The sequence below is a fragment of the Pantherophis guttatus genome, chromosome 1 (genome assembly GCF_059756535.1).
Source record: "Pantherophis guttatus breed Tessera chromosome 1, ASM5975653v1, whole genome shotgun sequence".
NCBI lineage: Eukaryota > Metazoa > Chordata > Lepidosauria > Squamata > Colubridae > Pantherophis > Pantherophis guttatus.
Window position 1 is genome coordinate 157,060,900 of NC_142063.1, and position 27,488 is coordinate 157,088,387.

The 27,488-nt window shown below is 35.6% G+C and overlaps 1 protein-coding gene across 1 annotated transcript in view; it reads right to left on the reverse strand.

Moving 5' to 3' along the window:
• TTN (titin) overlaps positions 1 to 27,488 on the reverse strand; it is a 312,529-nt gene that overhangs the window by 130,796 nt on the left and 154,245 nt on the right. Inside the window, exons 153-183 of the mRNA XM_087882058.1 lie at positions 27,178 to 27,255; positions 26,713 to 26,787; positions 25,674 to 25,748; positions 25,421 to 25,495; positions 25,171 to 25,236; positions 24,932 to 25,006; positions 24,688 to 24,753; positions 23,887 to 23,952; positions 22,038 to 22,391; positions 20,725 to 20,805; positions 20,427 to 20,510; positions 19,550 to 19,633; positions 19,332 to 19,424; positions 18,535 to 18,621; positions 17,898 to 17,990; positions 13,273 to 17,754; positions 12,141 to 12,227; positions 11,825 to 11,899; positions 10,448 to 10,522; positions 9,742 to 9,825; positions 9,433 to 9,516; positions 8,902 to 8,985; positions 8,178 to 8,252; positions 7,849 to 7,917; positions 7,542 to 7,625; positions 7,071 to 7,145; positions 6,372 to 6,446; positions 6,204 to 6,272; positions 5,659 to 5,727; positions 4,441 to 4,539; positions 2,087 to 4,039 (exon numbers count right to left, since the gene is read on the reverse strand). Coding sequence (XP_087738184.1) covers positions 2,087 to 4,039; positions 4,441 to 4,539; positions 5,659 to 5,727; positions 6,204 to 6,272; positions 6,372 to 6,446; positions 7,071 to 7,145; positions 7,542 to 7,625; positions 7,849 to 7,917; positions 8,178 to 8,252; positions 8,902 to 8,985; positions 9,433 to 9,516; positions 9,742 to 9,825; positions 10,448 to 10,522; positions 11,825 to 11,899; positions 12,141 to 12,227; positions 13,273 to 17,754; positions 17,898 to 17,990; positions 18,535 to 18,621; positions 19,332 to 19,424; positions 19,550 to 19,633; positions 20,427 to 20,510; positions 20,725 to 20,805; positions 22,038 to 22,391; positions 23,887 to 23,952; positions 24,688 to 24,753; positions 24,932 to 25,006; positions 25,171 to 25,236; positions 25,421 to 25,495; positions 25,674 to 25,748; positions 26,713 to 26,787; positions 27,178 to 27,255 — 8,991 coding nt within the window. The remainder of the gene's footprint in view (positions 1 to 2,086; positions 4,040 to 4,440; positions 4,540 to 5,658; positions 5,728 to 6,203; positions 6,273 to 6,371; positions 6,447 to 7,070; positions 7,146 to 7,541; positions 7,626 to 7,848; positions 7,918 to 8,177; positions 8,253 to 8,901; positions 8,986 to 9,432; positions 9,517 to 9,741; positions 9,826 to 10,447; positions 10,523 to 11,824; positions 11,900 to 12,140; positions 12,228 to 13,272; positions 17,755 to 17,897; positions 17,991 to 18,534; positions 18,622 to 19,331; positions 19,425 to 19,549; positions 19,634 to 20,426; positions 20,511 to 20,724; positions 20,806 to 22,037; positions 22,392 to 23,886; positions 23,953 to 24,687; positions 24,754 to 24,931; positions 25,007 to 25,170; positions 25,237 to 25,420; positions 25,496 to 25,673; positions 25,749 to 26,712; positions 26,788 to 27,177; positions 27,256 to 27,488) is intronic.

Consider the following 27,488-nt stretch of genomic DNA (forward strand, 5'->3'; position numbering starts at 1 on the left):
CATGATTCGTGTAGACATCTATATATGTCAGCATAAAATATCAGGCCAGGCAGAAACAAAAATGTGGAAACAAAGGCTTTGGTGAAGACATCTACCTTCCTCTGTTGGATGTTCTGGCTCTTTAGGCACAAAAAGTGCTCTTTGGGCACTTTTTCTTCTGGCACTGTCTTCTTAGGCACTTCAAAAGATTTTAGTACGTTTTGCTTTGGTGAATATTATACAGGGCACTTAAAGCTTCAGGACTCAAAGTAGAACAGTTAACACAACATAAAAGTTAAGACAAAGACGCACAGGGACGTGCTTTGGGTCTGAAGGCAAAACAGTTCTTGGACCACACAGGAGCCTGCTTTGAGCCTGTGTGTATAAGAGCCCTGGTAGCACTGTGGTTAGAATGCAGTATTGAAGGCTGACTCTGCCCACAGCCAGGAGTTCAATCCTGAGTCCCTCCTTTCACCCCATATACTTTGAAGCACCCTTTGAGTTTGATTCTGAAGCTGTGCAAATCAAACACACTATCTACCTACACACACAATGTACATATATGTATAGGCACATGGCATTTATGAGGATGTGTATCTTTGGCTGGTGGATATTCTGGCTCTTTAGGTACAGCAACAGGCACTTTTCCTTCTGGCACTGCTTCTTAGGCACTTCGGCACTTCAAGAGATTTTAATGTGTTTTACTTTTGTGGATAATTATATTGAGGTACTTAAAAACCATCTATAGTTTAAACTATGACTATTTTTAAACCACTGAGAGTCCTTAGTTAGATCGTAGTGGTTTATAAATGTAATAAATATATATTTTTTGCTCTGAAGGGCTTATTTTTGAGGGCATGCAGAGGCTTTTGAATGGAGGAGAGAAATTGAAACCTCTACTTCCCAAGCAGACTTCTGCTAGCATGATAATGGATTCCATCATAATCTTTTCTCTCTCTCTGTTTTAGGCTCATCATACAACTAATGGATATTAATACAAATTACAAACTCAACAACAGAACTAACACAAAGAAAACACAGTTATAATGTAGTAAAGGTAGCTTTTCAGTAGACAAAGAAGAAATTTTGAGTTTTTGTTTTCTTTTGGCAGACTCTCAAGTTACTTTCAAGATATTAGGTTTCTTTTTAATTTGAAAATAAACATAAGACCAAATATGAAAAACAGAACAGATGAAGACTTCTGAAACACAAGACTGATGATGCAGACATATGTGAACATTACACACATATACAAATATATAAGATGGATTCCACAGATTTCAGAAGAGACACTACAGAAGAGAACATTTGAAGAGATGTTAAAAACAAAAGAATTGTCTTGTTTAGATACATTTATCATTAAGTGACATGAACCTGTAGCTGGTAGTGGCTTGAGTTTTTTAGCTAGTACTTTCTTTTCTGGAACTGGTTTTGTGGGTAATTCAGGCATTTTAAAGATATTAGTAAATTTGTTAATAAAAGAGAAACATAAATCCACAGGCATAACAGACATTAAGACTGTATATCCTATACACTCCTTACCTGAGGATAGGTTTGATTGACATTACTTCTGAATATATGGGATTACATATACTAAATCACCCAACTGCATGAGTGTTCATGAATCTGCTTCTATACTTACAACCATTCTATGCATATATTTTGAATTCAAAGTAATCCATTTCAAATTCAAAACAAGTGAAAAAAATGGCTGTTATTCCGTAAGTTCAAAATAAATTTGATACAAGTTTTAAATTAAAGCAGTACTCTTATAACACTTCAACTTCGCTATAAATTTAAAAGATTCACATTTGAAAATTATTTGCATGGTACTAATAATACACCTAGACTTAATGCATTTGATTTACTAATACCTTAACGTACTTTCTATTTTTGCAAATATATGCCAATTCCTTTAAAGGATCAAAATGATATTTTTGCCATACTGTTTTTCTTCCATTCAACCCCATTTGGACAGACAGGCAAAACATATATTTGCATACAAACTACAGTAATGTGATTTTCTGAAAAGAATGTTTCTATAATAATTGTTAATTTTTGATTTATAGAAGAGACTTTTTGCTGTACAAAACATTACACTGTGTACCTTTAACTGGTTCAGGTTTTTTAGGTTCTATAGCGATCTCAGGTTCTTCAGGGGCAACAACAGGCTCGGGCTCCTCAGGGGAAACCTCCTCTGGCACTTCAAGGATATGTATTTCAGGTTCTGTGACTTCAAAAGCTTCAACAGTTTCAGCTTCAAATGCAGTGATGGCTTCTGTGTCTTGGTGAACAGGGATATATTTCCGTTCTTTATATCCAATGAATGTTTTCACCTCTCGTTCTTCTTCATGCTCCACAGTTTCTGGTGGAAGTTTTGGTTTTTTAAATTCAGGTTCTGGCTTCCTAGATGGTTCTACTTTCTTAGGCACAGGAGTAAGCTTGGTCTTCTTAAAAGCAGGTTCTGGTTTTTTGGGCACAGCTGGTTCTAGTTTTTTGGGCACAGCTGGTTCTGGTTTTTTAGGCACGCCAACTGGCTTTGGCTTTTTCGGTGTAATGGCTGGTTCTTCAGGAGGAGGAACAACTTTGGGTTTTTTAGGAACCTCAGTAGGTTTTTTAGGTACTGCAGGAGGTTCTTCAGGAACAGGAGCCACCTCAGGTTCTTCGGTGACAACAGGCTCGGGCTCCTCAGGGGAAACTTCCTCTGGCACTTCAAGGATATGTACTTCAGGTTCTGTTACTTCAAAAGCTTCAACAGTTTCAGGTTCTTCAAATGCAGTGATGGCTTCTACTTCTTGGTGAACAGGGATATATTTCCTTTCTCTGTACCCAATGAATGTCTGTACCTCTCTTTCTTCTTCATGCTCCACAGTTTCTGGTGGAGGTTCTGGTTTCTTAAACTCAGGTTCTTTTTTCTTAGGTGGTTCTACTTTTTTAGGTACAGGTGTAAGTGCGGGCTTCTTAAAAGCAGGTTCTGGTTTTTTGGGCACAGCTGGTTCTGGTTTTTTGGGCACAGCTGGTTCTGGTTTTTTGGGCACAGCAACTGGCTTTGGCTTTTTCGGTGTAACGGCTGGTTCCTCAGGAACAGGAACAACTTTGGGTTTTTTAGGAACCTCAGGAGGTTTTTTAGGTACTGCAGGAGGTTCTTCAGGAACAGGACCAGCCTCAGGTTCTTCAGGAACGGCAGTGATCTCGGGTTCTTCAGGAATGGCAGTGACCTCGGGTTCTTCAGGAACAAAAGCAGGTTCAGGTTCTTCATATGAAACGATATCCTCTGGTTCTTCAAGAACATATACTTCAGGCTCTGTTACTTCAAAAGCTGAAGCACGCTCAGCTTCTCCAAATGCAGCGATGGCTTCAGCTTCATCTTTGTACACAGCTACGTGTTTCTCTTCTCTATGTGCCATGAATGTTTGTATTTCTTTTTCTTCTTTACGTTCTACAATTTCTGGTGGACGCTCTGGTTTTTTAATCTTAATTATTGGTTTCTTAGGCACTTCTACAGGTTCAGGTTTTTTAGGTATGGGAGTAACTTTGGGCTTTTTGGGCACTGCCACAACTGGTTTTTTAGGCACAGCTGGCTCCGGTTTCTTAGGCACAGCAACTGGTACAATGGCTGGTTCTTCAGGTTCGACAACAGGTTCAGGTTCTTCAGGAGAAACAACAGCCTCCCGTTCTTCCAAAATGTATTCTTCAGGCTCTGTAACTTCAAAAACAGCCGCATATTCAGGTTCTTCTAATGCGCCAATGGCTTCTACATCTTGGTGAACAGTCACAATTTTCTCTTCTCTGTATCCAATAAAAGTATGGATTTCTCGTTCTTCTTCATACACTTCTTTAGCTGATGGAGGTTCAGGTTTCTTAGGCACGACTTTTGGTTTTTTAGGCACAGCAGTAGGTTCAGCTTTCTTAGGCACTGTGGTAGGTTTTGGTTTCTTGGGCACAATAGCAGGTTTAGGTTCTTCAAGAACAACAGTTTCTTCCACATGAACAAAGGTTTCTACTTCTTCAGTCACAGCAACTGGTTCTGGCTCTTCTGTCACTGCAAAATGCTCTGGTTCTTTAGATAAAACAAGAATTACTTTTTTATTGGCAGAAATGTTTTGACATATTTTGGAAGTTTAAAAGAGGTGAGCATTCTTTAAGAATGGTTAAAGATATTTTAGCTCACATGACAATGTAAGAGTAAGAGTAAGAGCAAGAAGAGTAAGAATAAGAGGAGGTACAAAAACAATGAAACACAATAAAAAGCATAACAAAATTAGCCATTGTGCATCCCATATTAAGGTATACACAAAACACTTCTGATGAAGATGCACACAATTAAGCATTATAACTCATTGGACTATGTCAACAGCACTCTTTACAAATGAAACCTCAGCAACAAGGCATCAACAGGACAAGAAGTAGTTAGCCAGCTGATCGATAAACAATTATTTATAGTTTCATTGTGAGCTGTACCTGTAACAGGTGGAGCTTCTGGTTTTTTAACTACTGGCTTTTTAAACACAGGAGTTGGCTCTTTTTCTTCAACAATCACCTTTTCGGGTACTTCAGGCACTTGAAAAATATTAATTAATTAACTTTTACTACATTTAAAAAGACCAACAAAACATATCAGAAATGAAAATGCCAAAATTTGAAGTAATAGTATAGGTAACGTCTATATGCTTTTACTTTCAATGTGATCTATCAAAACAGCAGTGCTAATTTATTTGGACTCTCAGTTGAGTATAAAGATCAAAACTGATATCTATACATAAGAAGGCACAGCGAGCACATTATAGAAATATATTATGAAAAGTATAGCCAAGAATTAATCAACCATTAAAGAATATGAAAAACATTCTTAATGATTATAAGACAAGGTATCACTTTTTACAAAGAAGTCTTTGTTTTGAATGGAGGAATGATCTCTTCAGTTTGCTTACTTGAGGATTTCAGGCAGTCTAAGAATAGTTGTTCGATTTTTAAAATAGTATTGATTCCATTACAATATACAGTATAAGATACAGTATAACATAAAGATATAAAATATTATACATGACATATTACTCAGTTTCCATCAGCTATCATTTTCACTATGAATCCCAAGTCTTTGCTTTCATGTAGCTTCACAAACATAACTGAGCCACATTTTTATAAGTCACAATGTTTAAGTTCACAGATAACTGCAAACCATATAGTCATTTATGGAAATACTTCATAATTTTGTACAACTTCTGATTTGTAAAGTTTGGGTATATTCAATACAAATACATATTTATGCCATAGGCCTCAAGGTAGGATTATGTACATGGCATTTTATTAAAGCAAATAAAAGGCGGCTAAACTTATATTTAAGACTTTGAAATATTCCTCCACCCAATGGCATAAGATTTTCTCAAAGAAAAAAATTGTTTTTAATGTCTAACTATTCCATTTATATCAGGGGGAGCAACTTTATGTATATTTCCTGAAATATAAACCTCAAAGATATCCTGTAGACTTATTCTCAAAGAAATATGACTACAGTTGCAACCGTAACAGATCTGAGTTTGGGCTGGATCATTCCACATAAAACATAACAGGGCCATAACTCAATAAAACATAATAAATTAAATATTATTTGTTATTTAAATTTTGGAGTTTTACATACAGAATCATATCCAAAGCTTTGACTCTATTTAATTCAGATACCTTTAGCAGGAGGCTCTGGTTTCTTAGGTACTTTTTCTTCTGGGATAATTTTCTTGGGCACTTCAGGCACTTTAAAAGATAATTATTGATTTTGAATTTGCAGTATCAAAGATAGAAAAGATTTGAAACAATGAAACATTGGACACCAAAGACAAAAACAGTGGCACTGTTGAAGACATACAAATAATGATTCTCCTGAACTCTTCCAGCATAAGCAATACAAATCCTATTTTTTCCTCTGTTTTTACACTTTGTCTTTCACACTAATATGCATCCATTCATATTCTCTTTCCATTATATACAGTCAGAGCTATGAAGTTTATCAATGGGGTCATCTGTCATCTCATGTCTATGGAGACTTGATGATATATAAAGAAGAAATGAAATGATACCCCTATCACATATTGATCTGAATTTTCATAATGTCCATATATTTTCACTTTGTACAAATCTTAGCTACTCCTGACAAATTATACAACTACTGCTGACATTTATTGGAAGGAGAAAGAATGAATGCTGTGCTTTAAAATAATGGAGGAAAATACCTTTAGTAGGTGGAGCCTCTGGTTCAGCTGGTTTCTTTTCTGGAACCACTTTCTTGGGAACTTCTGGCACTGTAAAATATGGCAGCTAGAATTAGTTTTTGAATGTTTGGTTTTGAATAAAACAAAAATCACTAACCACTATCTGTGTCTAATATCACTAACATATACCTTTGGGGGCTGGAGGTTCTGGTTTTTTCACAGGAACTTTTTCTTCTGGTATGATTTTCTTTGGCACTTCTGGAACTTTAAACATATTATGTTATTTTCAGATGAATCAATTACTTAAATCTGGAAAATAAAAGCCCATGGAAGCCTAATTAACAGGGTAACCGTCATGCTCTAAAGCAGGGGTCTCCAATCTTGGCAACTTTAAGAGTTGTGGACTTCAACTCCCAGAATTCCTCAGCCAGTGAAGAGTGCTCTAAAGCAATCATGAATCTCTAGCATCATTTTTATTTAGAGGAATTCTTCTAGGCCTTATGGGATTGTCCATATATTCCTAGAAAATAAAAATGCTGGAATAGGAATGGCTTTGGCACAGTGCTTTGTCTGAACAGTGTATCCAGCTGAACAATTTTCCTTAATGTACACTGGGATTTTAAAGAGCTTCATTTTGGGGTGGGGCTGTGAGGGAAGAGAATGAGTGAGAATGACAAGGAACAATTTCTTCAAATTATTTTTTAGTACATGAATGTTTATGACTCCCTTTGCCTTCTGGTATCCACTGTATGTGTCAGCTAGTTTTCTAGTCCACGGAAGGTATTGTAGGAGAGCGCTCAGAAAAGAATTTAAATTTCTAAATATGCCCCTTGACCAAAAATTCATGTCCTGCCCTTCCTGTATGATGGTCCAAATCCTGATATGTACCTTTGGCAGGAGGTGGCTCTGGCTTTTTGATCTCAGGCACTGGGACTTCCTCTTCAGGGACCACTTCCTCAGCGACTTTAAAGATAAAAAGGCCTTTTACTTTGAATTTTAATAATCTGTAGGAAATGTTATTTGTATAAAAATTAATTAAATACAAAGTTTATAAAGACTGATTTATGAGAGAGAACTAGGATGAGATTGAAATAATTCATAGAAGAGTTTTTTAATTCTTTATAAATCAACAGTAGAAAATACACACACACACAAACAAATACAAATAGATTGGGGAAGGGAGGACATGATGACATCATTACATAATTTCTTTCATTCGCACCATAACAAAGATGATGCCATCATGGCTGAAAACAGGTTCCTAGAAATACACATATAATAATACCCCCACCTGCTCATTTGTTCTCAAGAAATAATATCAAATATTAATTATTGTTAACAATTATTAACAATTCATACCTTTGGCAGGTGGAGCTTCTGGTTTCTTAGGCACCTTAGTTGGTACTTTCTTTTCAGGAACAACTTTCTTTGGCACTTCAGGCACTTCAAAATATTAATATACTTTTAGTATAAGTACTTTGAAAAATGACTTGAAGAATGCAGGTGCCAATAAAATAATTAAAATAAAGCCACCTGCCCATTTTTCATGTTCTAATTTTTAGCCAAATATATTTTCATATTATATTCAAAAACTATTAAAATGTAAAAGAGTTTGCTTTAAAATACTTAATATTATTGTTAATTATTCCTTTAATATAACACTTACCTTTAGCAGGTGGAGCTTCTGGTTCAACTGGTTCCTTTTCTGGAACGACTTTCTTAGGAACCTCTGGCACTTTGGAATACAAGGGACAGAATTAATTAATGTAAAAGAAAGAAACACAACCTCAAGAAAAAAAGATTTTTTAAAAAAAGTTTGGACAAAAATATGAAATGATGCAGAATTCCTGATAACATATCTGCAGAATAAGAACTGAACTGCCACTGAATATTTTGAATGGGGTGATGGTCAAATAATAGGGAACCTCGGGAAGGGATGACATTAAAATATTAACGTAATCCTTGAGGATGCAAGTAATATATGCTAATCCATACCTTTGGGGGCGGGAGGTTCAGGCTTTTTCACAGGTACTTTTTCCTCTGGGATGACTTTCTTTGGCACTTCTGGAACTTCAAAAATATTACACAGATTGTATTCCCAGTTTTGAAACAAAGTCTCTCAGTTATTTAAATGTGAAAGGACATTAGAAAAGAGAAAACTAATATATGCATAAATGCAATCAATCCATCATCGATCATACATGTTGTAATTTCCAATACTGTGCATGTAGTCATCTTATATTAATATTTGTAATAAGGCAGAGAATCTACATTATTCATACACAGGAAGTAATGGAAAAAGAAGCCTAATGAATGTTATGCTTGCCTTTTAAAGGGAGCACAGAATTTACTCATAGGAGGATGCTTATTTATTTATTCAGTCAATTTCTAAAGCTGCCAGGCATCAAACACTTCAGGCAGCTTACAAAGAGCGGAGAATAGTAAAAGGGAAATAAAAAATATCAAACTTTATAAGAAGACTGTGTGAATCAAATCTCATCAAAACATAGCATCATTCCTGCTGAGTAGCATGACCTTATAAATTCTGACTGAAGTGGTACCCACAAACGTCACTTTCTTTGCTCACCAGGCTACAAGCCATTTCTGAGTTTATTTTTCTAATCAATCTTCTAATATAATTTAATTCATGCAGCAAAGGTATCACTTTTATTTGGAATAACATGTTGGATTTTAGAAAATAACGTAAAAATGCTGGCACCTTTGGCAGGAGGTGGCTCTGGCTTTTTGATCTCAGGAACATAGACTTCCTCTTCAGGGACCTCTTCCTTTGGAATCTCAGGAACTTTAAAGATAACAAGACAATTTAAGGTTTTGAATTTTAAAGATCTGGAGGAAATGTTCAGCATGCAAAAATAAGTAGAAAAATTCATAGAGATGGATTCATGGGAGACACTCAGGAACGGAATTGCTTAATCATAGAAAGGAAGCTTTTTTTCCCTTTTACAGATCAATGGTACAAAACAGAAATGATGATGTCTACCGAATACGACAGGGGAAGAAATGTGACATTGTGCAAATGAACTGGGTTACAGACTGTATGTATGTATGTATCATGTCAAAATAAAGCAAATTACCCAAATTTCCCTCATTTGCACCATGATGCAATGACACAAATGATCCATCATGGCTTGTAATGGATTTCTGAAAACATACATAGTAACAATGCAGGTCTGCCCATTCTCCCTCAAGAAAATAGTATAAAACATTAACAATTATTAATAATTCATACCTTTGACGGGTGGAGCTTCTGGTTTCTTAGGCACCTTAGTTGGTACTTTCTTTTCAGGGACAACCTTCTTTGGCACTTCAGGCACTTCAAAAATATTAAAATACTTTCAGTACAAGTATGTTGCAAACAACTTGAAAAATGCAGGTGTCAAAAAAATAACTAAAACAACGACACCCCCCTATACATTATTCATGTTTCTGATTTTTTTAAAAAATATTTCTATATTATCTACATGCAATATAATAATCTGAAAGATTTTGCTGTAAATGTATAATATTGCTTATCATCTTAATAATACTACAACCATACCTTTAGCAGGTGGAGCTTCTGGTTCCTTTGGCTCAGCAACCGGAACCTTTTCTTTTGGAACAGGTTTCTTTGGCACTTCGGGCACTTGAAAATATTAGTTGATTATTAGCGTCAATATTACGCATCCCAAATGTTTAAAAAATCTACCATATGCTAAACCCTGTCACTCAAAATGATCAGTAGTTTCCAACACATCATTAGTCATGCCTCATTTTAATAAAATGAAATTACAGCATACAAGATACTTATAGCATAATGAAAAATACAAGAGAAATTAAGGGCAAATTCTAAAGTGCACTATTAGGTTAAAGGGAGATAACAGAATAACAGAGTTGAAAGGGACCTTGGAGGTCGTCTTGTCCAACCCACTGCTCAAGCAGGAAACCCTAGACCATTTCAGACAAATGGTTGTCCAATCTCTTCTTCAAAACCTCCAGTGTTGGAGCATTGATAACTTCTGGAGGCAAGTCATTCCACTGATTAATTGTTCTGTCAGGAAATTTCTCCTTAGTTTTAGGTTGGTTCTCTCCTTGATTAGTTTCCATCCATTGCTTCTTGTCCTACCTTCAGATGCTTTGGCGAATAGGTTGAAACCTCCCCCCCAATTCTTTGTGGCAACCTCTTAAATATTGGAACACTGCTATCATGTCACCCCTAATTCAGATCCATATTAAGTGTGTTTGCTGAATTTACAAATTGCATGTACCTTTAGCTGGTGGTGCACCTGGTTTTTTAGGCACAGGTTTTTCTTCTGGAATGGGTTTCTTTGGTACTTCAGGCACTATTAAAGGAAAGATATACGCTCTTATTACTCGCACTTGAGGCATCAACTGCGGCATATACACAGGGTTAGAGTTAATGGCCTGGTTTCACTAACAGAAGCAGTTTCCACTGATAGAACTAGAAGCAGCTGATTCCCACTCCACCCCATAGCCTCCTGGAAGGTTTCCAAAGCTTACAGAGCAAATCTTGACAGTTTGCTGGGAAAGTACCCACATGTGAGCTTTGCACAGAACATTTTAGGAATAAAGATGGAAGGATAACACAGAATATAATCAAATGATGACTGTGGTGGTAAACCAGTGGTGGGTTGCCCCTGGTTCGTACCGGTTTGCAAGAACCGGCAGTAAAACCATCGGGAGGCCCCGCCCCAGATGTCATCATCAGCAATCTGCGCATGCGCAGAAGCTTCTGCGCATGTGCAAGTGAAGCAAGTGCGCACGATCCCGTTGCAAGCCGGTAGTAAAGGTAAGTAGAACCCACCCCTGTGGTAAACATATATATAATGAAAGCAATGGTGAAGGCTTCAGGTTTTGCTCGCTTAGTTTAAGCTCTCTTTAAACACAGGAGGAGGAATATCTAATAAAATAAGTATAAGCACACCAAAACACACTATGCAACATATACTTTAAATGCTTCCTCCCATTTGGACATGGTAACTGGGGAGACAAATATCTTAACTGCGATGCATCAGTTAGTTTATGTGTTTATTAATGTAATTTTCATGAAATCTCAGCCTCATGGCTCTTGACAAAAATCTCAACAAGGAATCTTAAATTACAATCAATCAGATTCTCCCTAGGGTGAATCAACTGGGGCTAAATGTCATCTTATTCCATTGTCAAGCAGTGAATAACATGACATTTCTTCAGGCTCTGTATAAGGTAATCTTATAAATGCCTATTTAAAAGTAAATTCCACTGAAGCTCAATGGAGCTTCTTCTTAGATAAACATCAATTGTGCTAGTCTCTTCGCTTGTATGCCACATTCAGTCATACATAAGCTTAATTTATTTATTGTGTACATCCTTAGGAAATTTATATATAATTCGTTATTGGCCAAGTGTGATTGGATACACAAGGAATTTGTCTCTGTCTCAAGCAGTGCTATAAATCCTGAACAAACATATGTCATTAGCTCAAATATAAATGGTTTTGTAAGACAGGCGAAGAGGCAGAATGTTCTGTTTTTATATGTCAGTAACAGGGTTCAGAAACAATAATCTACAAAACATAAAGTAGCAATGTACATTTATAAAACAAATATATACTATCCATCAGGGTTATTTTTAATAAGATGTACCTTTGGCTGGAGGTGCTTCTGGAACAGCAGCTGGTACCTTCTCTTCTGGGACTGCTTTCTTAGGCACTTCAGGCACTTTAAAGAAATAGTATTGTTTTCTGTTACATTTCAGTACGTTAAAACATAAGTGAAAAGGAATTATAAAATGGACTTTGGCACTGATAACTCAGCATTATTTTAATACTTACGGTATTTCAAGATTTCAGATTAAAAAAAATTAAGTTATACAAGTATAAAAGTATAAAAACTGAATTTTCAAGACTGAGGGGAAAAAACAGCACAATTTTCTCAGAATGACATTAAGCGTGGGATGTACCTTTAGCAGGGGACGGTGGCTCTGGTTTTTTAGGCACAGCAACAATTACTTTCTCTTCCAGCACAACTTTCTTGGGCATCTCAGGAACTTTAAAGATATTAGTATGTTTTAGCTTAAAGAATTTCAAATAGTTTTCTCACAGTATAAAGAAAAGATTTCTTGTTCAAATAGACAAAAAATGACAGAAAGACAGAAGGTCAAGAATACTGGTAGTAAAATCACATGAAGAAACATTCAGGATCCTTCCAATTATCATGAACAAGTCATCCCTGAGGACATCTTCAAGAGTTATGAAGAAATATTGCATGGTCAGGCGATAAATATGATAAATCTTTTGAGTAACTAAGGAATTGAGATACAAATTTTTAGCTGCAGCTCATTCAATTGTGGGTGATCCATTTACCTAAGCAAATATGCTCTCATCTGAGACTTTGGATGTTTCTCTATTAGTTGATGGACATGACTGAACTCAACTGAAAATATAAAAGATTTCAAAATATCTGCAATGTCCATGTTGTAAAATTATCGCTCCTCAGCCCTAAAAAATATTTTGCAGTTTTCTTCTATATATCAAATATTTAAAATATATTAGTGTTAATTACATAAATGGAAAAAAGATAAACATCAATAATTATCAACAAGACAACAAGAGACAACAAGAATTGACACTAAGTTTGACATGACTTTCACATATGCACAGTTCCAAGTTATAAGACAAGGAATGTGTACAGATACAAAAACATATTTTCAAGGAGACATTTCTTCCGTACAAAACTAGACAAACACTTATTAAGATAAGAGTGTATTTTGCTTTTGAAGATAACATCTACATCTTGTATATATCAGATATTTAAAATATATTAGACGGTGTAAATTACATACATGGAAAAAGATATCACACCAATAATTATCAACAAGACAACAAGAGACAACAAGATCTGACACTAAGTCAAATGTGACATGACAAGACATGAAAGTGACATGACTTTCACATATTCACAGTTCCAAGTTATAAGACAAGGAATTTGTACAGATACAAAAACATATTTTCAAGGAGACATACCTTCCACACAAAACTAGACAAACATTTATTAAGATATGAGTGCATTTTGTTTTTGAAGATAACATCTACCTTTTATTGGCGAAGGTTCTATGGTTTCAGGTTTTCTTTTTTTAGGTTTAGCAACAATCACCTTTTCTTCTAATTTTTGAGGCAATTCTTTTTCTTCTACTTCTTCTTCCTCTTCTTCTAATTGCATTATTTCTGGCACCACCAAGACTTCTTCTTTCCCGGGCGGGGAAATAGCAATTTTTTCTTCTTCTACTAATGTTTTAGACACTTTAACAGTTGTCTTAGGTTTAGCTATACTTTTCTTCCCTTCAGGTACCAGAAGTTCTCTTTCAAGCAAGACATAATGTTCAGATTTTTGGGGTTTGGAAATGGCTGCCTCTTCTTCCACCTCAATCACTAATGACTCAAAGGGTTCTGGTTTTCTGGGTTTGGTGATAGTTAATTTTATTCCTTCCTTTTTTTGCTCTGCTTCTTTAGGCTCTATAATAGCTTTCTTGGATTTCATGATCTGTTTCTTTTTTTCATGTTTTGGAGGTTCTACTGGTTCAAGGCTCACATGTTCTAGTTCCTGAGGCTGTGCTATAGCTATCTTTTCTTCTGCTGCTTCAAGCTCTACTGCCTCAGTCAGCACAAAGGATTCTGGTTTTCTAGGTTTGGTTGCAGTTATCTTTTGTTTTGGTACGTGGGGTTCCACTTTTTGGGGGATGATAATAGGCTCAGGTGGTTTAGCTTTAGCAACAGCTATCTTGTTTTCTGGCTCTGGGTGATCTACCGTTTCACGTGTAATCATAGGTTCAGTTTTGGGGAGTTTAGCATGAGTTCTCTTCTCTTCTTCTCTTTTTTGCTGCTTTTCGAGTTCAACTACTGCAATAGCTTCAGGTTTGGCAGATACTAGTTTTTCTTCTTCCACTTTTAATGTTTTGGGCATTGTAATTGGTTTTTTAGGTGTAATCATAGTTTTCTTCTTTTCAGACACTTGAGTTTCAACTTTTTCATGTTTCACCATAGGTTCTGGTTTGTGGAGTTTAGCAGTAGTAATTTCTTCTTCTTCCTCCTCCTCCTCTTCCTCCTCTTCTGTCTTGAACTCTATTGCTTCTGGCACCACTGCGGATTCTGATTTTTTGAGACTGGGCACCATAATGTTCTGTTTAGATTCCATAGCTTTATCTATTGCAATAGTCTCTGTTTTTTTAAGTTTAGTAATTACTAATGTTTTTTCTGGTATATGTTCTGTGGCTTCAGCTATCACCACATGTTCTGGTTTGGGGGCTTTAGCAATAGTAATTTCTTCTTTATCTTCTTCCTCTTCCTCCTTCTCCTCTTCCTCCTCCTCTTGCTCTTCCTCCTTTTTGAAATCTATTGCTGCAGGTTCTGGTTTTTTTCGTCTGGCAACCACAATTTCCTTTTTAGACTCCACAGTTTTATCTATTGCAATAGTTTTTGGTTTTTTAGGTTTAGTAATTACTATCTTTTTTCTTTGTATGTGTTCTGTAACTTCTGGTTTGAGGGGTTTAGCAATAGTAATTTGTTTTTCTTCTCCTTCTCCTTCTCCTTCTCCTTCCTCCTCCCCTGCTTCCTCCTCTTCCTTTTTGAACTCTATTGCTTTTGGCACCACTGCAGATTCTGGTTTGGCAATATCAATCTTCTGTTTAGATTCCACAGCTTTATCTCCTGCAATAGTCTCTGTTTTTTTAAGTTTAGTAATTACTAATGTTTTTTCTGGTATATGTTCTGTGGTTTCAGCTATCACCACATGTTCTGGTTTGGGGGCTTTAGCAATAGTAATTTCTTCTTCTTCTTCCTCTTCCTCCTCCTCCTCCTCTTCCTCTTCCTCCTTCTTGAAATCTATTGCTGCAGGTTCTGGTTTTTTTCGTCTGGCAACCACAATTTTCTTTTTAGACTCCTCAGTTTTATCTATTGCAAAAGTCTCTGGTTTTTTAGGTTTAGTAATTACTACCTTTTTTCTTTGTATGTGTTCTGTAACTTCTGGTTTGGGGGGTTTAGCAATAGTAATTCGTTTTTCTTCTCCTTCTTCCTTCTCCTCCACTTCCTCCTCTTCTTTTTTTAACTCTATTGCTTCTGGCACCACTGCGGATTCTGGTTTTCTCGGTTTGGCAATATCAATCTTCTGTTTAGATTCCACAATTTTATCTACTGTAATAGTATCTGGTTTTTTAGGTTTAGTAATTACTAATGTTTTTCCTGGTATGTGTTCTGTGATTTCAGGTATCACCACAGTTTCTGATTTGGGGGCTTTAGCAATAGTAATTTCTTTTTCTTCCTCTTCCTCCTCCTCCTCCTCCTCCTCCTCCTCCTCTTCTTTCTCTTCCTCCTTCTTGAAATCTATTGCTGCAGGTTCTGGTTTTTTTCGTCTGGCAACCACAATTTTCTTTTTAGACTCCACAGTTTTATCTATTGCAATAGTTTCTGGTATTTTAGGTTTAGTAATTACTATCTTTTTTCTTTGTATGTGTTCTGTAACTTCTGGTTTGAGGGGTTTAGCAATAGTAATTTGTTTTTCTTCTCTTTCTCCTTCCTCCTCCCCTGCTTCCTCCTCTTCCTTTTTGAACTCTATTGCTTTTGGCACCACTGCAGATTCTGGTTTGGCAATATCAAACTTCTGTTTAGATTCCACAGCTTTATCTACAGCAATAGTCTCTGTTTTTTTAAGTTTAGTAATTACTAATGTTTTTTCTGGTATATGTTCTGTGGTTTCAGCTATCACCACATGTTCTGGTTTGGGGGCTTTAGAAATAGTAATTTCTTCTTCTTCTTCTTCCTCTTCCTCCTCCTCCTCCTCTTCCTCTTCCTCCTTCTTGAAGTCTATTGCTGCAGGTTCTGGTTTTTTTCGTCTGGCAACCACAATTTTCTTTTTAGACTCCTCTGTTTTATCTATTGCAATAGTCTCTGGTTTTTTAGGTTTAGTAATTACTATCTTTTTTCTTTGTATGTGTTCTGTATCTTCTGGTTTGGGGGGTTTAGCAATAGTAATTTGTTTTTCTTCTCCTTCTTCTTCCTTCTCCTCCGCTTCCTCCTCTTCCTTTTTGAACTCTATTGCTTCTGGCACCATTGCAGATTCTAGTTTTCTTGGTTTGGCAATCTTAATCTTCTGTTTAGATTCCACAATTTTATCTACTGGAATAGTCTCTGTTTTTTTAGCTTTAGTAATTACTAATGTTTTTTCTGGTATGTGTTCTGTGATTTCAGGTATCACCACAGTTTCTGGTTTGGGGGCTTTAGCAATTGTAATTTCTTTTTCTTCCTCCTCCTCCTCCTCCTCTTTTTTCTGGAAATCTATTGCTTCCGGCACCACTGCATGTTCTGGTTTTTTTCGTCTGGGAACCACAATTTTCTTTTTAGATTCCATGGTTTTATCTATTGCAATAGTCTCTGGTTTTTTAGGTTTTGTAATTACTACCTTTTTTCCTTGTATGTGTTCTGTGGTTTTTGGTATTGGCATAAGTTCTGGTTTGGGGGGTTTAGCAATAGTAATTTGTTTTTCTTCTTCTTCTTCCTCCTCCTCCTCCTCCTCCTCCTCCTCCTCCTCCTCCTCCTCCTCTTCCTTTTTGAACTCTATTGCTTCTGGCATCATTGCAGATTCTAGTTTTCTCGGTTTGGCAATCTTAATCTTCTGTTTAGATTCCACAATTTTATCTACTGGAATAGTTTCTGTTTTTTTAGCTTTAGTAATTACTACCATTTTTCCTGGTATGTGTTCTATGATTTCAGGTATCACATCATGTTCTGGTTTGGGGGCTTTAGAAATAGTAATTTCTTTTTCTTCCTCCTCTTCCTCTTCTGTCTTGAACTCTATTGCTTCTGGCACTACTGCAGGTTCTGCTATTTTTCGTTTGGCAACTACAATCTTCTGTTTAGATTCCACAGTTTTATCTACTGCAATAGTCTCTGATTTTTTAGGTTTAGTAATGACTACTGTTTTTCTTGGTACAAGTTCTGTGGTTTCAGGTGTCACTATAAGTTCTGGTTTGGAAGGTTTAGCAATTCTTTCCCTCAGTTCTTCCACTTCAACCTTGAGTATTTCAGGAACCCCAGCATGCTCTTTTTTCCTAGGTTCTGTGGGAGTTATCTTCTGTTGAGGCACCTGCGAGTCCACCATTTTCTGCTCCGTAAGGGGCTCAGCTTTTTTAGATTTAGTAACTGCTATTTTCCTTTGGGGCAGCTGAGGTTCAGTTATTTCTTCTTCGAGTTCTACAATTTGGGGTTTTCTAGGCTTAGTAGCGGCTGCCTTCTTCTCTGGCACTTTCTCTACTACTTCTAGCAATTCAGTGAATTCTTGTTTTCTAGTTTTAGAGACAGTTTTCTTCTGTTCTGGTACCTGAGGCTCTGCTGGTTTAGATTTAATGATGGATTCTGGTTTGGGAGTTTTAGCAACAATTTTTTTCTCTTCTGATATTTGAGGTTGTATTGTTTTAATTTCAGCAGTGGATTCTCCTTTTTTATATAGAGAAACCGTCTCTGGTTTTTCAACTTTTGCAGCAGGTATCTTCTCTTCTGCCATCCCTTTTCTGGATACCTTGGACACTTTAAATAAAATTAATTCTTGTAAGAATTTGTAAAACACAAAATGCAAATGGCAGCATGAAACTGTACAGATAAAATAATGGAACATTTTCAATAGTTTGGTGATTTTGTTGGTCTATGTACTCTTTGGAGAGATTATGTACCTTTGAAAGACAGAATCTTTTCTTTCCCAGAAATGATATCTGGAACTCCTTCTTCTTTTTCTTCTAGGAGGATTTCCTCATAGGTTTCTGCCACTTAAAAATATTATTTCTTTTGACATACAACTCATACTTTGAACATTTTTGGAAAAAAAGAAAGCAAAGGACTATGAACAAAAAGAAGATCTGGCATTCTATGTTAAGATTCAGATTTGTTCATAATATCTGGAGTAGGTCGGTTGTTAGATTAAATAATTGATTCCCCTATAAAATACTCGATCACAAGTTAGATGTGCTTGCAACAGACTTATTCAGATTCAGTCTTTTAATAAGTGAATTCTCTTCCATAGTTAAGAATTTTCTTTCTCTCTCCTCTCTCTCTCTCTCTCTGTTTGATATCTCAGAGTTGTACTGGTCTTTGATTGAAATAAAAAAAGTCAACCTTTCATATCACAGAGTTCTTTTAAAGATATTAATTTCTGCAAGAGTTTCTTTTTTAATGTAAAAAAAAAAACACCCTGACAACATGAACAATTTATGTCAACCAAACACAAAATCCAGAAATATATGATAACGTACTTGATTAAATTGCCTTGAAATTCATTTATTTTATGATTATGTTCATGAAGAGCTGATATACCTTTAGATGCTGGAAGTTCCTGTGATTTAGGAGTCCGTGCAATAGAAATTATTTTTTGAGGAATCTTCTTCTCTTGAATCTCAGGTGCTTTAAAGATATTAGTATTTTTTTTTAAATAAGAGGTTAATGTAAATAACAGACAAACAGTTACAACAACATACATATTTCACTGGTCTTGTATTTTCCTTATATTGTTTTTTCTATGCAAAAATTAATAATAAAATTGTGGTTTTGATTTTTAGGTCAGCCAGTTTTTTTCCTGTTGATGGGCTAACATGATAGATTAATATACTATTCTATAAATTTGCAAACCTAATTGTATTTTCTTGGGCAATTTTCCTCAAATCATTGTTTTCTAGGACTGTCCTACTACAATCTACATCATCCCATGCCAGCATGGATATAAGACTGATGATAATTTCATCAAGTTAATTGAAAAGATGCATTTAACTTTAGACTAATGTTTTAGAAGATAGATGTTTTCTCCCTAAAAAGGCATTGAGGAATCTGTTATAATTTCTTTCAGTTGTCTCAAAGTAAATTGAGATCTATATAAAGAAATATTATTATTGACTGCAGGTGTTGCCTCCCGTGACTGGGGAAGCACCCAATCTAATGGAGATATTAGATTCTCAGTACTGAATTATATCTCATTTGATTATTCTATAAAATTGTAGACTTTTAAAAAATGCAATGAATCCATCCACCTTCCATTAAATCTTTGATTCTAAAAGAGATTAATAGAGGAAAATGAAGAATCATCAACTGTTATTCCATTTGCAGCTTGAAGATGTTACCTTGGATGAGTGTCACTTCTTCCTTAGGGACGGGTTTCTTCTTTTCTAGCACATCTTTCTTGGCCACTGAAGACACATCAGAGATATTAGTTTCTTTTTGAGTATAGAGACAAACATAGAATATTAGACAAACAGGGAAGGGGGCAGGCAAGAAAAGACTGAGAAGGCACTTTAAGAAGGGTTGATTGCTTGAGAAATGTGTATAGGAACTGATGTACCTTTAGCTGGAGGAGCTTTGTCTTTTGCAGGAATGCCAGTTGGTATCTTTTCTTCTGGAAGAGCTTCCTCTTCCAGTTCATACACTTTAAAGATATTAGTAGAAATTTCAAAATGATGCACACAAACAACAGATTAGACAGACAGCATTCAAACAACAGATAAGAAGACATGTAATCCATGATAACTAAAGCTCAAATTAAAACTCAAAAAGATAATTCATTAATTATTTGCTTTCTATGTCAATAATAATAATAATAATAATAATAATAATAATAATAATAATATATTAAATATATATGCTACCTGACTACTAGTGTTTCAGGGTGGTTTACAATTGTTCAAACAAAGGACAAAGGGGGAAAAACACAAAAACAGCATCAACAATAGTAAAAAAAATAAATAACCTAAAAGGGAACAAAAAAGAAGAAAAGCCATGATTGTACTTTCCTTTTCAAAATACAATGATTAGCAGGCGGAGCAATTAATTTTGCAGCCAAAAATGAATTAGTATATTGCTGATCACATGATGGCTGCTAGCACTGCTTTGTTTGATAAGATACTTCACATTTAAATTAGGATTTCAATAATGAATCTTCGTCACAATGTGCCAAAACAATACAAAAACAGTACAACTGAAACAAAAGAACAATACAATCAGATATCACAAAGGAAGAAGACAAAAAATGGTGAATTCAGGGAACCCCAAATCCTCCCACCGACAATTGACATCCAACAAAGGGGCCACCAAGCACCCTTATCCAAGGCCTGGGAGAATAATGTCCAGACAGAAACAAAACTAGGGCAATATCATTAACACCAAACAGATGAAAATAAATATAAGATTTTAATCTTCTTTCTCGTCAATATTCAATGTACCTTTAGGTGGTAAAGGCTCTTTTCTTTTTGGAACAGGCTTAGGCACCTTCTCCTCAGGAACAGCTTTCTTGGGCACTTCAGGCACTTTAAAGATACAGATATCTTTTTTAGTTATTGATTTGTATAGGATTCTGAGAAGAATGTTACTTAATAATGAGGAAAGAACAGAACACAAGATCACACTTAGTGAGCACATAATTTGACATAATCAATACATACAAGGCAAAGAGAGAAGATATAGAATATCAGCAATTAAGTCAGAATTTATATCATCATGATAGCTGAAGAAAAAGAGTACCTTTAGGTGGAGGTGCCACTTCTTTTTTAGGAACAGCAGTTGGTACCTTTTCTTTTGGGACTGGCTTCCGAACTTCAGGCACTTTAAAAAGATGAATTTCTTTTTTAAATACTTATTCAGCCATTGAATTAGGGATTAGTCAACAATGAAGAAGAACAAATTGAGTGTCTCACATTCAGATTTTAGGGAGAAGCAAAAAAGAGACAAATTCATGGTGGGGAATCATTCCAAACACAAAATAAAAAAATTCTTAAAATAGTTGAGGATTGGACAGGAAGGGAGAATGGGGCTGCATTTGATAATTGGACAACTCTCTGGCACAGTGTTTCTCAACCCCAGGAACTTTAATATGTGTGGCATTGAAGGCCACACACTGCTCTAGCACATGTAGAAATGCCTTCTGGTCTTGAGCCAAAATGTTGGGGTTCAAACTTATGTTCCGGATTTTTTCCCCTTCTATGATTTTTTTCCCTTCTTCAGATATTTAGCATGAATTCTCAAAGCCCATGAATCTCAAAGCCCATGAATAAATGGTGATAGTAGTAGGAAAACATAGTTAATTTAATACATATATTCCTCAAACTTAAACAATTAAATTAATTGGCCCAGCTTTTATCAAGAATGCTAATGAAAAAGGAAATATAAAGAATATGATCCTTTAATAAAGAAACATGAAGACTCAGGGTTCCAGAAAAAAATGTGATAATAATTTATCTATATTTCTCTCCTAGGTACAATCCTTTGGACTTGTAGGCAGGGCAAAACACTTCCAAAAATATGTTGCCAGGAAATCTGCAGACTAATGCATTTAGTCAGGAGTTGAGACCAACTCAAAGGTACAAAATGGGGGCGGGGGGGCGGGTAGGAGAGAAAAAGGGAAAGTTATGTAACTATCATTTTGTTAAAGGAAGGATTTAAGTTATGAAATTGATCCTAAATACAACTTCTCCTAAAGTGAGCATATTGCAGTGACTTGGGGCGAGGGAGATAGCTGGTGGGGGGGGGATATTTATTTATTAGCTTCTCCCTACTTCATTCTCCTTCATGCTTATGAAAGCTCTCTGTATAATAGAATTTATTTGTACACTGTCCAGAGTCCCTCTATGAGAGAGATACACGGTTTCTAAATGTGATACATAAATAACTATATAACCATATTTTATCTTGAAAATTCCCAGTAACAACAGGAGAGTTGGTTTGATCTACATTCTCACATGGAACCTTCTATATACAATCAGTAAATGGGGGTTGGTGGAATAAAGATATTTAAAGACAATCTAGTCAAGACACAACAGATAAAAGAATTGATGTACCTATGGCTGGTGGAACCTCATACACTTCCTCATATTCTTCTGTCTCCTTAACCTCTTCATAATACTCATATTCCTCTGTTTCCACTGTTTCCTTATACTCTTCAGTTTCAGGTTCTTCTGGAGCTTCCTCGTAATACTCAGCTTCAGGTTCTTCTGAAACTTCCTCATAATGCTCAACTTCAGGTTCTTCTGGCACTTCTGCATATTCTTCTTCAACTTCTTCGGCTGGCAAGTATTCCTCAGCCTTCTCATATGTTTCATACTTCTCATATTCTTCATAAACATATTCTTCAGCAGTAGGAGCAGGAGCAGTGACCTTTTCCTTATGGACAATCTTCTTTCTTATCACAGGCACTTTAAAGACAATTAACTTGCCATTATTTCAAAGACTGCATAAAAACCATTCAAAACAAAGTGAAACTAAAAGCACCCACAGATGTCAAATAATTATAATACCTTATTCTAAAAAAAAGCATGTAACCTAACTGGCATACAATATTGTTAGTCAGCAGAAATAAACTGGAAGGCATTATGAAAGATTATGAGGAAAAAATCTTTGCCAAATCTTTGTCAGGAAATGCCAATGTTTTATTAGATACCAAATGTCTTTTCATGTAGCAGCAAATAATTTTCGATATGAATCTCATTCTCTCTTTTTTTACTTTTATTTAACTTTACATTCTACTTTGCTTTGAGAGTTCAGATTAGGTCTAACTCATTTTATTCTTACAAGAGCCCTGTGAGATAGTGACAATCCCAAGTCATCTAGTAAATTCTATAGTTGTTGAGAGGACTGCAACTGGTTACATAGTCATTGATTTGCAATAAAAGAATAAGAAAGCAACATGAAACACAACCTGTATTCATGGGGTTTTTGTTTGCAAACATTTGACATACACATTATTGACATATATTTGATAGACAATAAAGTATACTGTATATACCAAGTTTAATACTGTGGAATAAAATTTTAACCAGGTAAGCATTGTGCCTTTCATAAATGGATTGAACTTTTTTTTTTTTTGATGGAGTAATGGGTACGTTCCTTTCAAGAAAGACTTCCTTGGACACATCAGACATCTTAAATTATGAGTCCACTGGCAATATGGAGAGAAATTGGATATACTCTTTAATAGCTTTGGGTTTTTTTGAGCACAGAAATGATACATCAGTGACAAGGTGAATGATTCCAATATTTATATAGATATAAATATTGGCTGGAGGAAGTGGCATTTTCTCTTCTGGAACAGGTTTAGGAGCTCCAGGCACTTTAAAGATAGTACAGAGGTGAGTTTTTTTTAATGATCAAACATATAGAATCAAAAAATTCTGAATGGTTGATACTGGTGCTTAATATTTTAGAATGTAACAGGTAGCATCATTTAAGAGCATAAGAACATAAGCAATTCCCTGTGAATCACACCCTTAGCCCATCTAGTCCAGCATGGGTCCTCATAGTGGCTACTCAACTGCATAAGGAAGCCCAAAGATCTCCTAGCAGATGGCTTTCGGAGGCAGCCATAGTGCCATCAGAGCTAATAGCCATTGATCCCCCTTGACTTCCAAGACTCGATCCAACCCTTATTTAAAGCCAGCCAAACTGGTAGCCAGCATTACATTTCATGATTCCAAATTCCAAAGTTGAATTATGTGTTGTATAAAAATACATTTTCTTTTGTTTGTTTGGATTCTACCAGGATTCAATTTCATTGGGTATCCTCTGATTCGGCAATTTGGGGAATGGAAAAACATAGTCCAGATCATGTATGCTGTTGTACAACTCAATCCTGTCCCCTTGCATTTGAATCAATATAGTTTTTTCTGCAGAGTTTCAAAATGTTAGATGTACCTTTGGCTGGTGTAGGTGGCACTTTTTTGGGAACAGGCACTTTCTCTTCTGGAACAGGCTTGGGAACTTTAAGAATTGAAAGATAGATATTTTTTCTTAAAGATATTGAGCTTAACTCATCATTGGCAAACACATAAGACATCACAATACCTACTAACATTGGTGTCTAATCTTTTTAAGAATAAGAATTCCAAGTATTGTCAACATTAATCTTTTTCATATTACTATAGCAAAAAATTAGATATACTTTTGGTTGGTGAAGCTGGCACCTCTTTAGGAACAGGTACTTTCTCTTCCAGGACAAGTTTGGGAACTTCAGGCACTTATAAGATAGTACAGAGGATATTTTTGTATATACTTTGGTGTGGGGTCAACATGGACAAACACATAAGACATCACAACACTTTCAATGACCAATATTGGTGCCTAATGCTTAAGAAGAAGGAAGAGAAGTAATGTTTTTATACTACTTTTAAAAATGGTGAATATGCCTTTGGATAATGGAAGTTTTTTGGAACTGGCACTTCCTCTTCTGGGACAGGTTTGGGAAGTTCAGGAATTTAAAGATACATTTTTTTGTTCTTAAAGATATTGAGCTCAACTCACCATGAAGAAACATATAAGTTCAGAAATTGAAAGATTTTTTTTTTTCTTAGAGATTTTGAGCTCAACTTACCATGGACAAACATAAAATACCAGAAAACTTTGAACTACCATAGCAAAACTTAACACTTAAGGATATAGATGGCAAGCAATTCCAATCTTGATGTTCTTTCTTAGTATTATAAATCTTAGACGTACCCTTGGCTGGTGGAGCTGGCACCTTTTTGGGAATGGGCACTTCCTCTTCTGGAACAGGTTTGGGAACTTCAGGAATTGAAAGAAAGCATTTTTTTTCTTAAAGATTTTGAGCTCAACTCAACATGGACAAACATATAAGATACCCAAAAACTTTGAATAGTATATTGATGTCTACTTAAGAATAGACAATATTGGTGTCTACCACTTAAGAATAAGAATAAATAATTTTAAATGTTAGATATACCTTTGGCTGCTGGAGGTGGCACTTTTTTGGGAATAGGCACTTTCTCTTCTGGGACAGGTTTGGGAACTTCAGGCACTTTAAAGATAGTATAGAGGATTTTTAAAAAAGATTTTGGTCTCAAGGCAACATTGACAAACACATAAGACATCACAAGATTTTGACCTACCAATATTGGTGTCTAATACTTAAGAATAAGGATTGCAAGTTATGTCACATACTATTACACATACTATATGTACCTTTGGCTGGTGGAGCTGGCACTTTTTTAGGAACTGGCACTTCCTCTTCTGGGACAGGTTTGGGAACTTCAGGGATTGAAAGACAGATACATTTTCTTTTAAGATGTTGAGCTCATCCCACCATCGATAAACATATAAGACATTACTCAGTTTTGGACTACGAATGCTGGTGTTTAATGCTAAACAATATGGATGACAAGAAATTTTAATCTTAATGTTTTCCTGTTATTGTTACAAATGATAGATGTACCTTTGGCTGGTGGAGGTGGCACTTTTTTGGGAACAGGCACTTTCTCTTCTGGGACAGCTTTGGGAACTTCAGGAACTTTAAAAAGAGATAGTTTTCTTATTTCAAGATTTTGTTCTTAGTTCACCATGGACAAATATAGAAAACAATGCAAAACCCTGAATCTTCTGTTCTTTGTATTTAACCCTTAACTAAAGAATATAAGTGATATATATTGTCAACTTTTTTTCCACAGGGTTACAAATTTCATCTGTACCTTTGGCTGGTGGAGGCGGCACCTTTTTGGGAGCTGGCACTTTCTCTTCTGGAACAAGTTTTGGAACTTCAGGGACTTGGAAAAAAAAGATTTAACGATTTTTAATAAAGATTTTGTTCTCAAGTCACCAAAGTGAAACATACAGTAGAAGACATTACAAAACACTGAAGAACCTTCAAGCCCAATATTGCATCGCATGATCAAGGAAGAAAGAAGCAGGTAGACATTATGAAGGTCTTTAATGCAAGAGTTAAAGAATCCTGGAAAAGGCAACAGTAACCACCCATTCTCTTTTATTAATGAGTTGATTGAAATGGGCTCTTACTCTTCTTTCTAGGCTTTTCAGAACTCAGACTGAGTTACAGTTGAACCTCTCCATTAATTGTGGATGGTTTCTGTCTAAATTCCTCCTGTTTCTACTTTAGCCTCCTCAAATTCTCTCACAACTATTGATGTTGTTCTGCTCTTAACTGGAGAATAACAGTGACAGGTAATGTCATTCCCCCCACCCCACCCCCACAGTTTCGAAAATTAGTGGAAACAAACTTTAACTGGTGGAGCTGGTATATATTTGGGGAACTTTTGGCACTTCTTCTGGAACAAGATTGGAAATTTCAAAGACTTGAAAGAGGGTTTTTTTTTTCTTTAAGATATAGAGTTCAACTTACTATAGACAAACATACAAGATAGCACAAAACTTTGAACTAGCAAGATTTTTGTCCAATGTTTAAGGATATGGATGACAAGTAATTCATTTTTTTTTCATACTATCATAAATATTTGAAGCATAGTATGGGTCTTTCTTTGAGAATAGGTATTTTATCTTCCTGGACATATCTGGAAACCTTTGGCACTTTTACGATAGGAAGATTAAAAAAAAAAGATGTAGGTCTCAAGTCAACATGGATAGACAATACAAAGACACAGTAAAACTTTTAAGTTATTGATTTTGTTGTTTAACATTCAACTGAAGAAGATACATGACTAGCAACATCATCATAGTATTTTCTTTCATACTTCTTTCAAGTTTCACATGTACCTTTGGCTGGTGGAGCTGGTACTTTTTTGGGAACAGCTACTTTTTCTTCTGGGACAGGCTTGGGAACTTCAGGCACTTTAAAAAGAGATAGTTCCTTTTTAAAGGTTTGATCTCAAATCAGTATGGACTAGCATACAAGCTGCTAGATATTTTTCAACAGAAATTGGTATTTAATATTTAAGAAGATGTATGATAGCTAACATCAACATTTCCCCTCAACTACTATAAATATTCTATACAACACTCAACAGATAGAGCTGGCAGTTTTTCAGGAACAGGTTTGGAAACTGAAGGGATTTGAAAAATAGATGTATTTTCTATAAGATTTTGAGCCCAGTTCACTAGGGACAACAAACATGTAAGACTTCACAAACTTCTGGACTACTGATATTGGTGACTCATCGTTAGGCATTTGAATGATAAGGAATGCCAAAATTAGTCCTTTGTTATAAATATTAGATGTACCTTTGGCTGGTGGAGCTGGCACTTTTTTGGGAACTTCAAATATTTCTTCTTCCTCCACTACTTTGGGAACTTCAGGGACTTGAAAGAAAGTATGGGTTTTTTTAAGAATGAATATTTTTTATTTATTTCAGATCAACACAAACAAATATGGAAGACCTAAAGGCTTGCAGCACTAGTGTAGGTGCTTGAAACTTAAAATATTAATGATATATACTCCCCACATTTATTTGTTTTCAAGATAAATATTTGGCAAGAGCACCTAACACCTCTAAGAGGAAAGAAACATTTTTGCACATAACATGATGGCAATT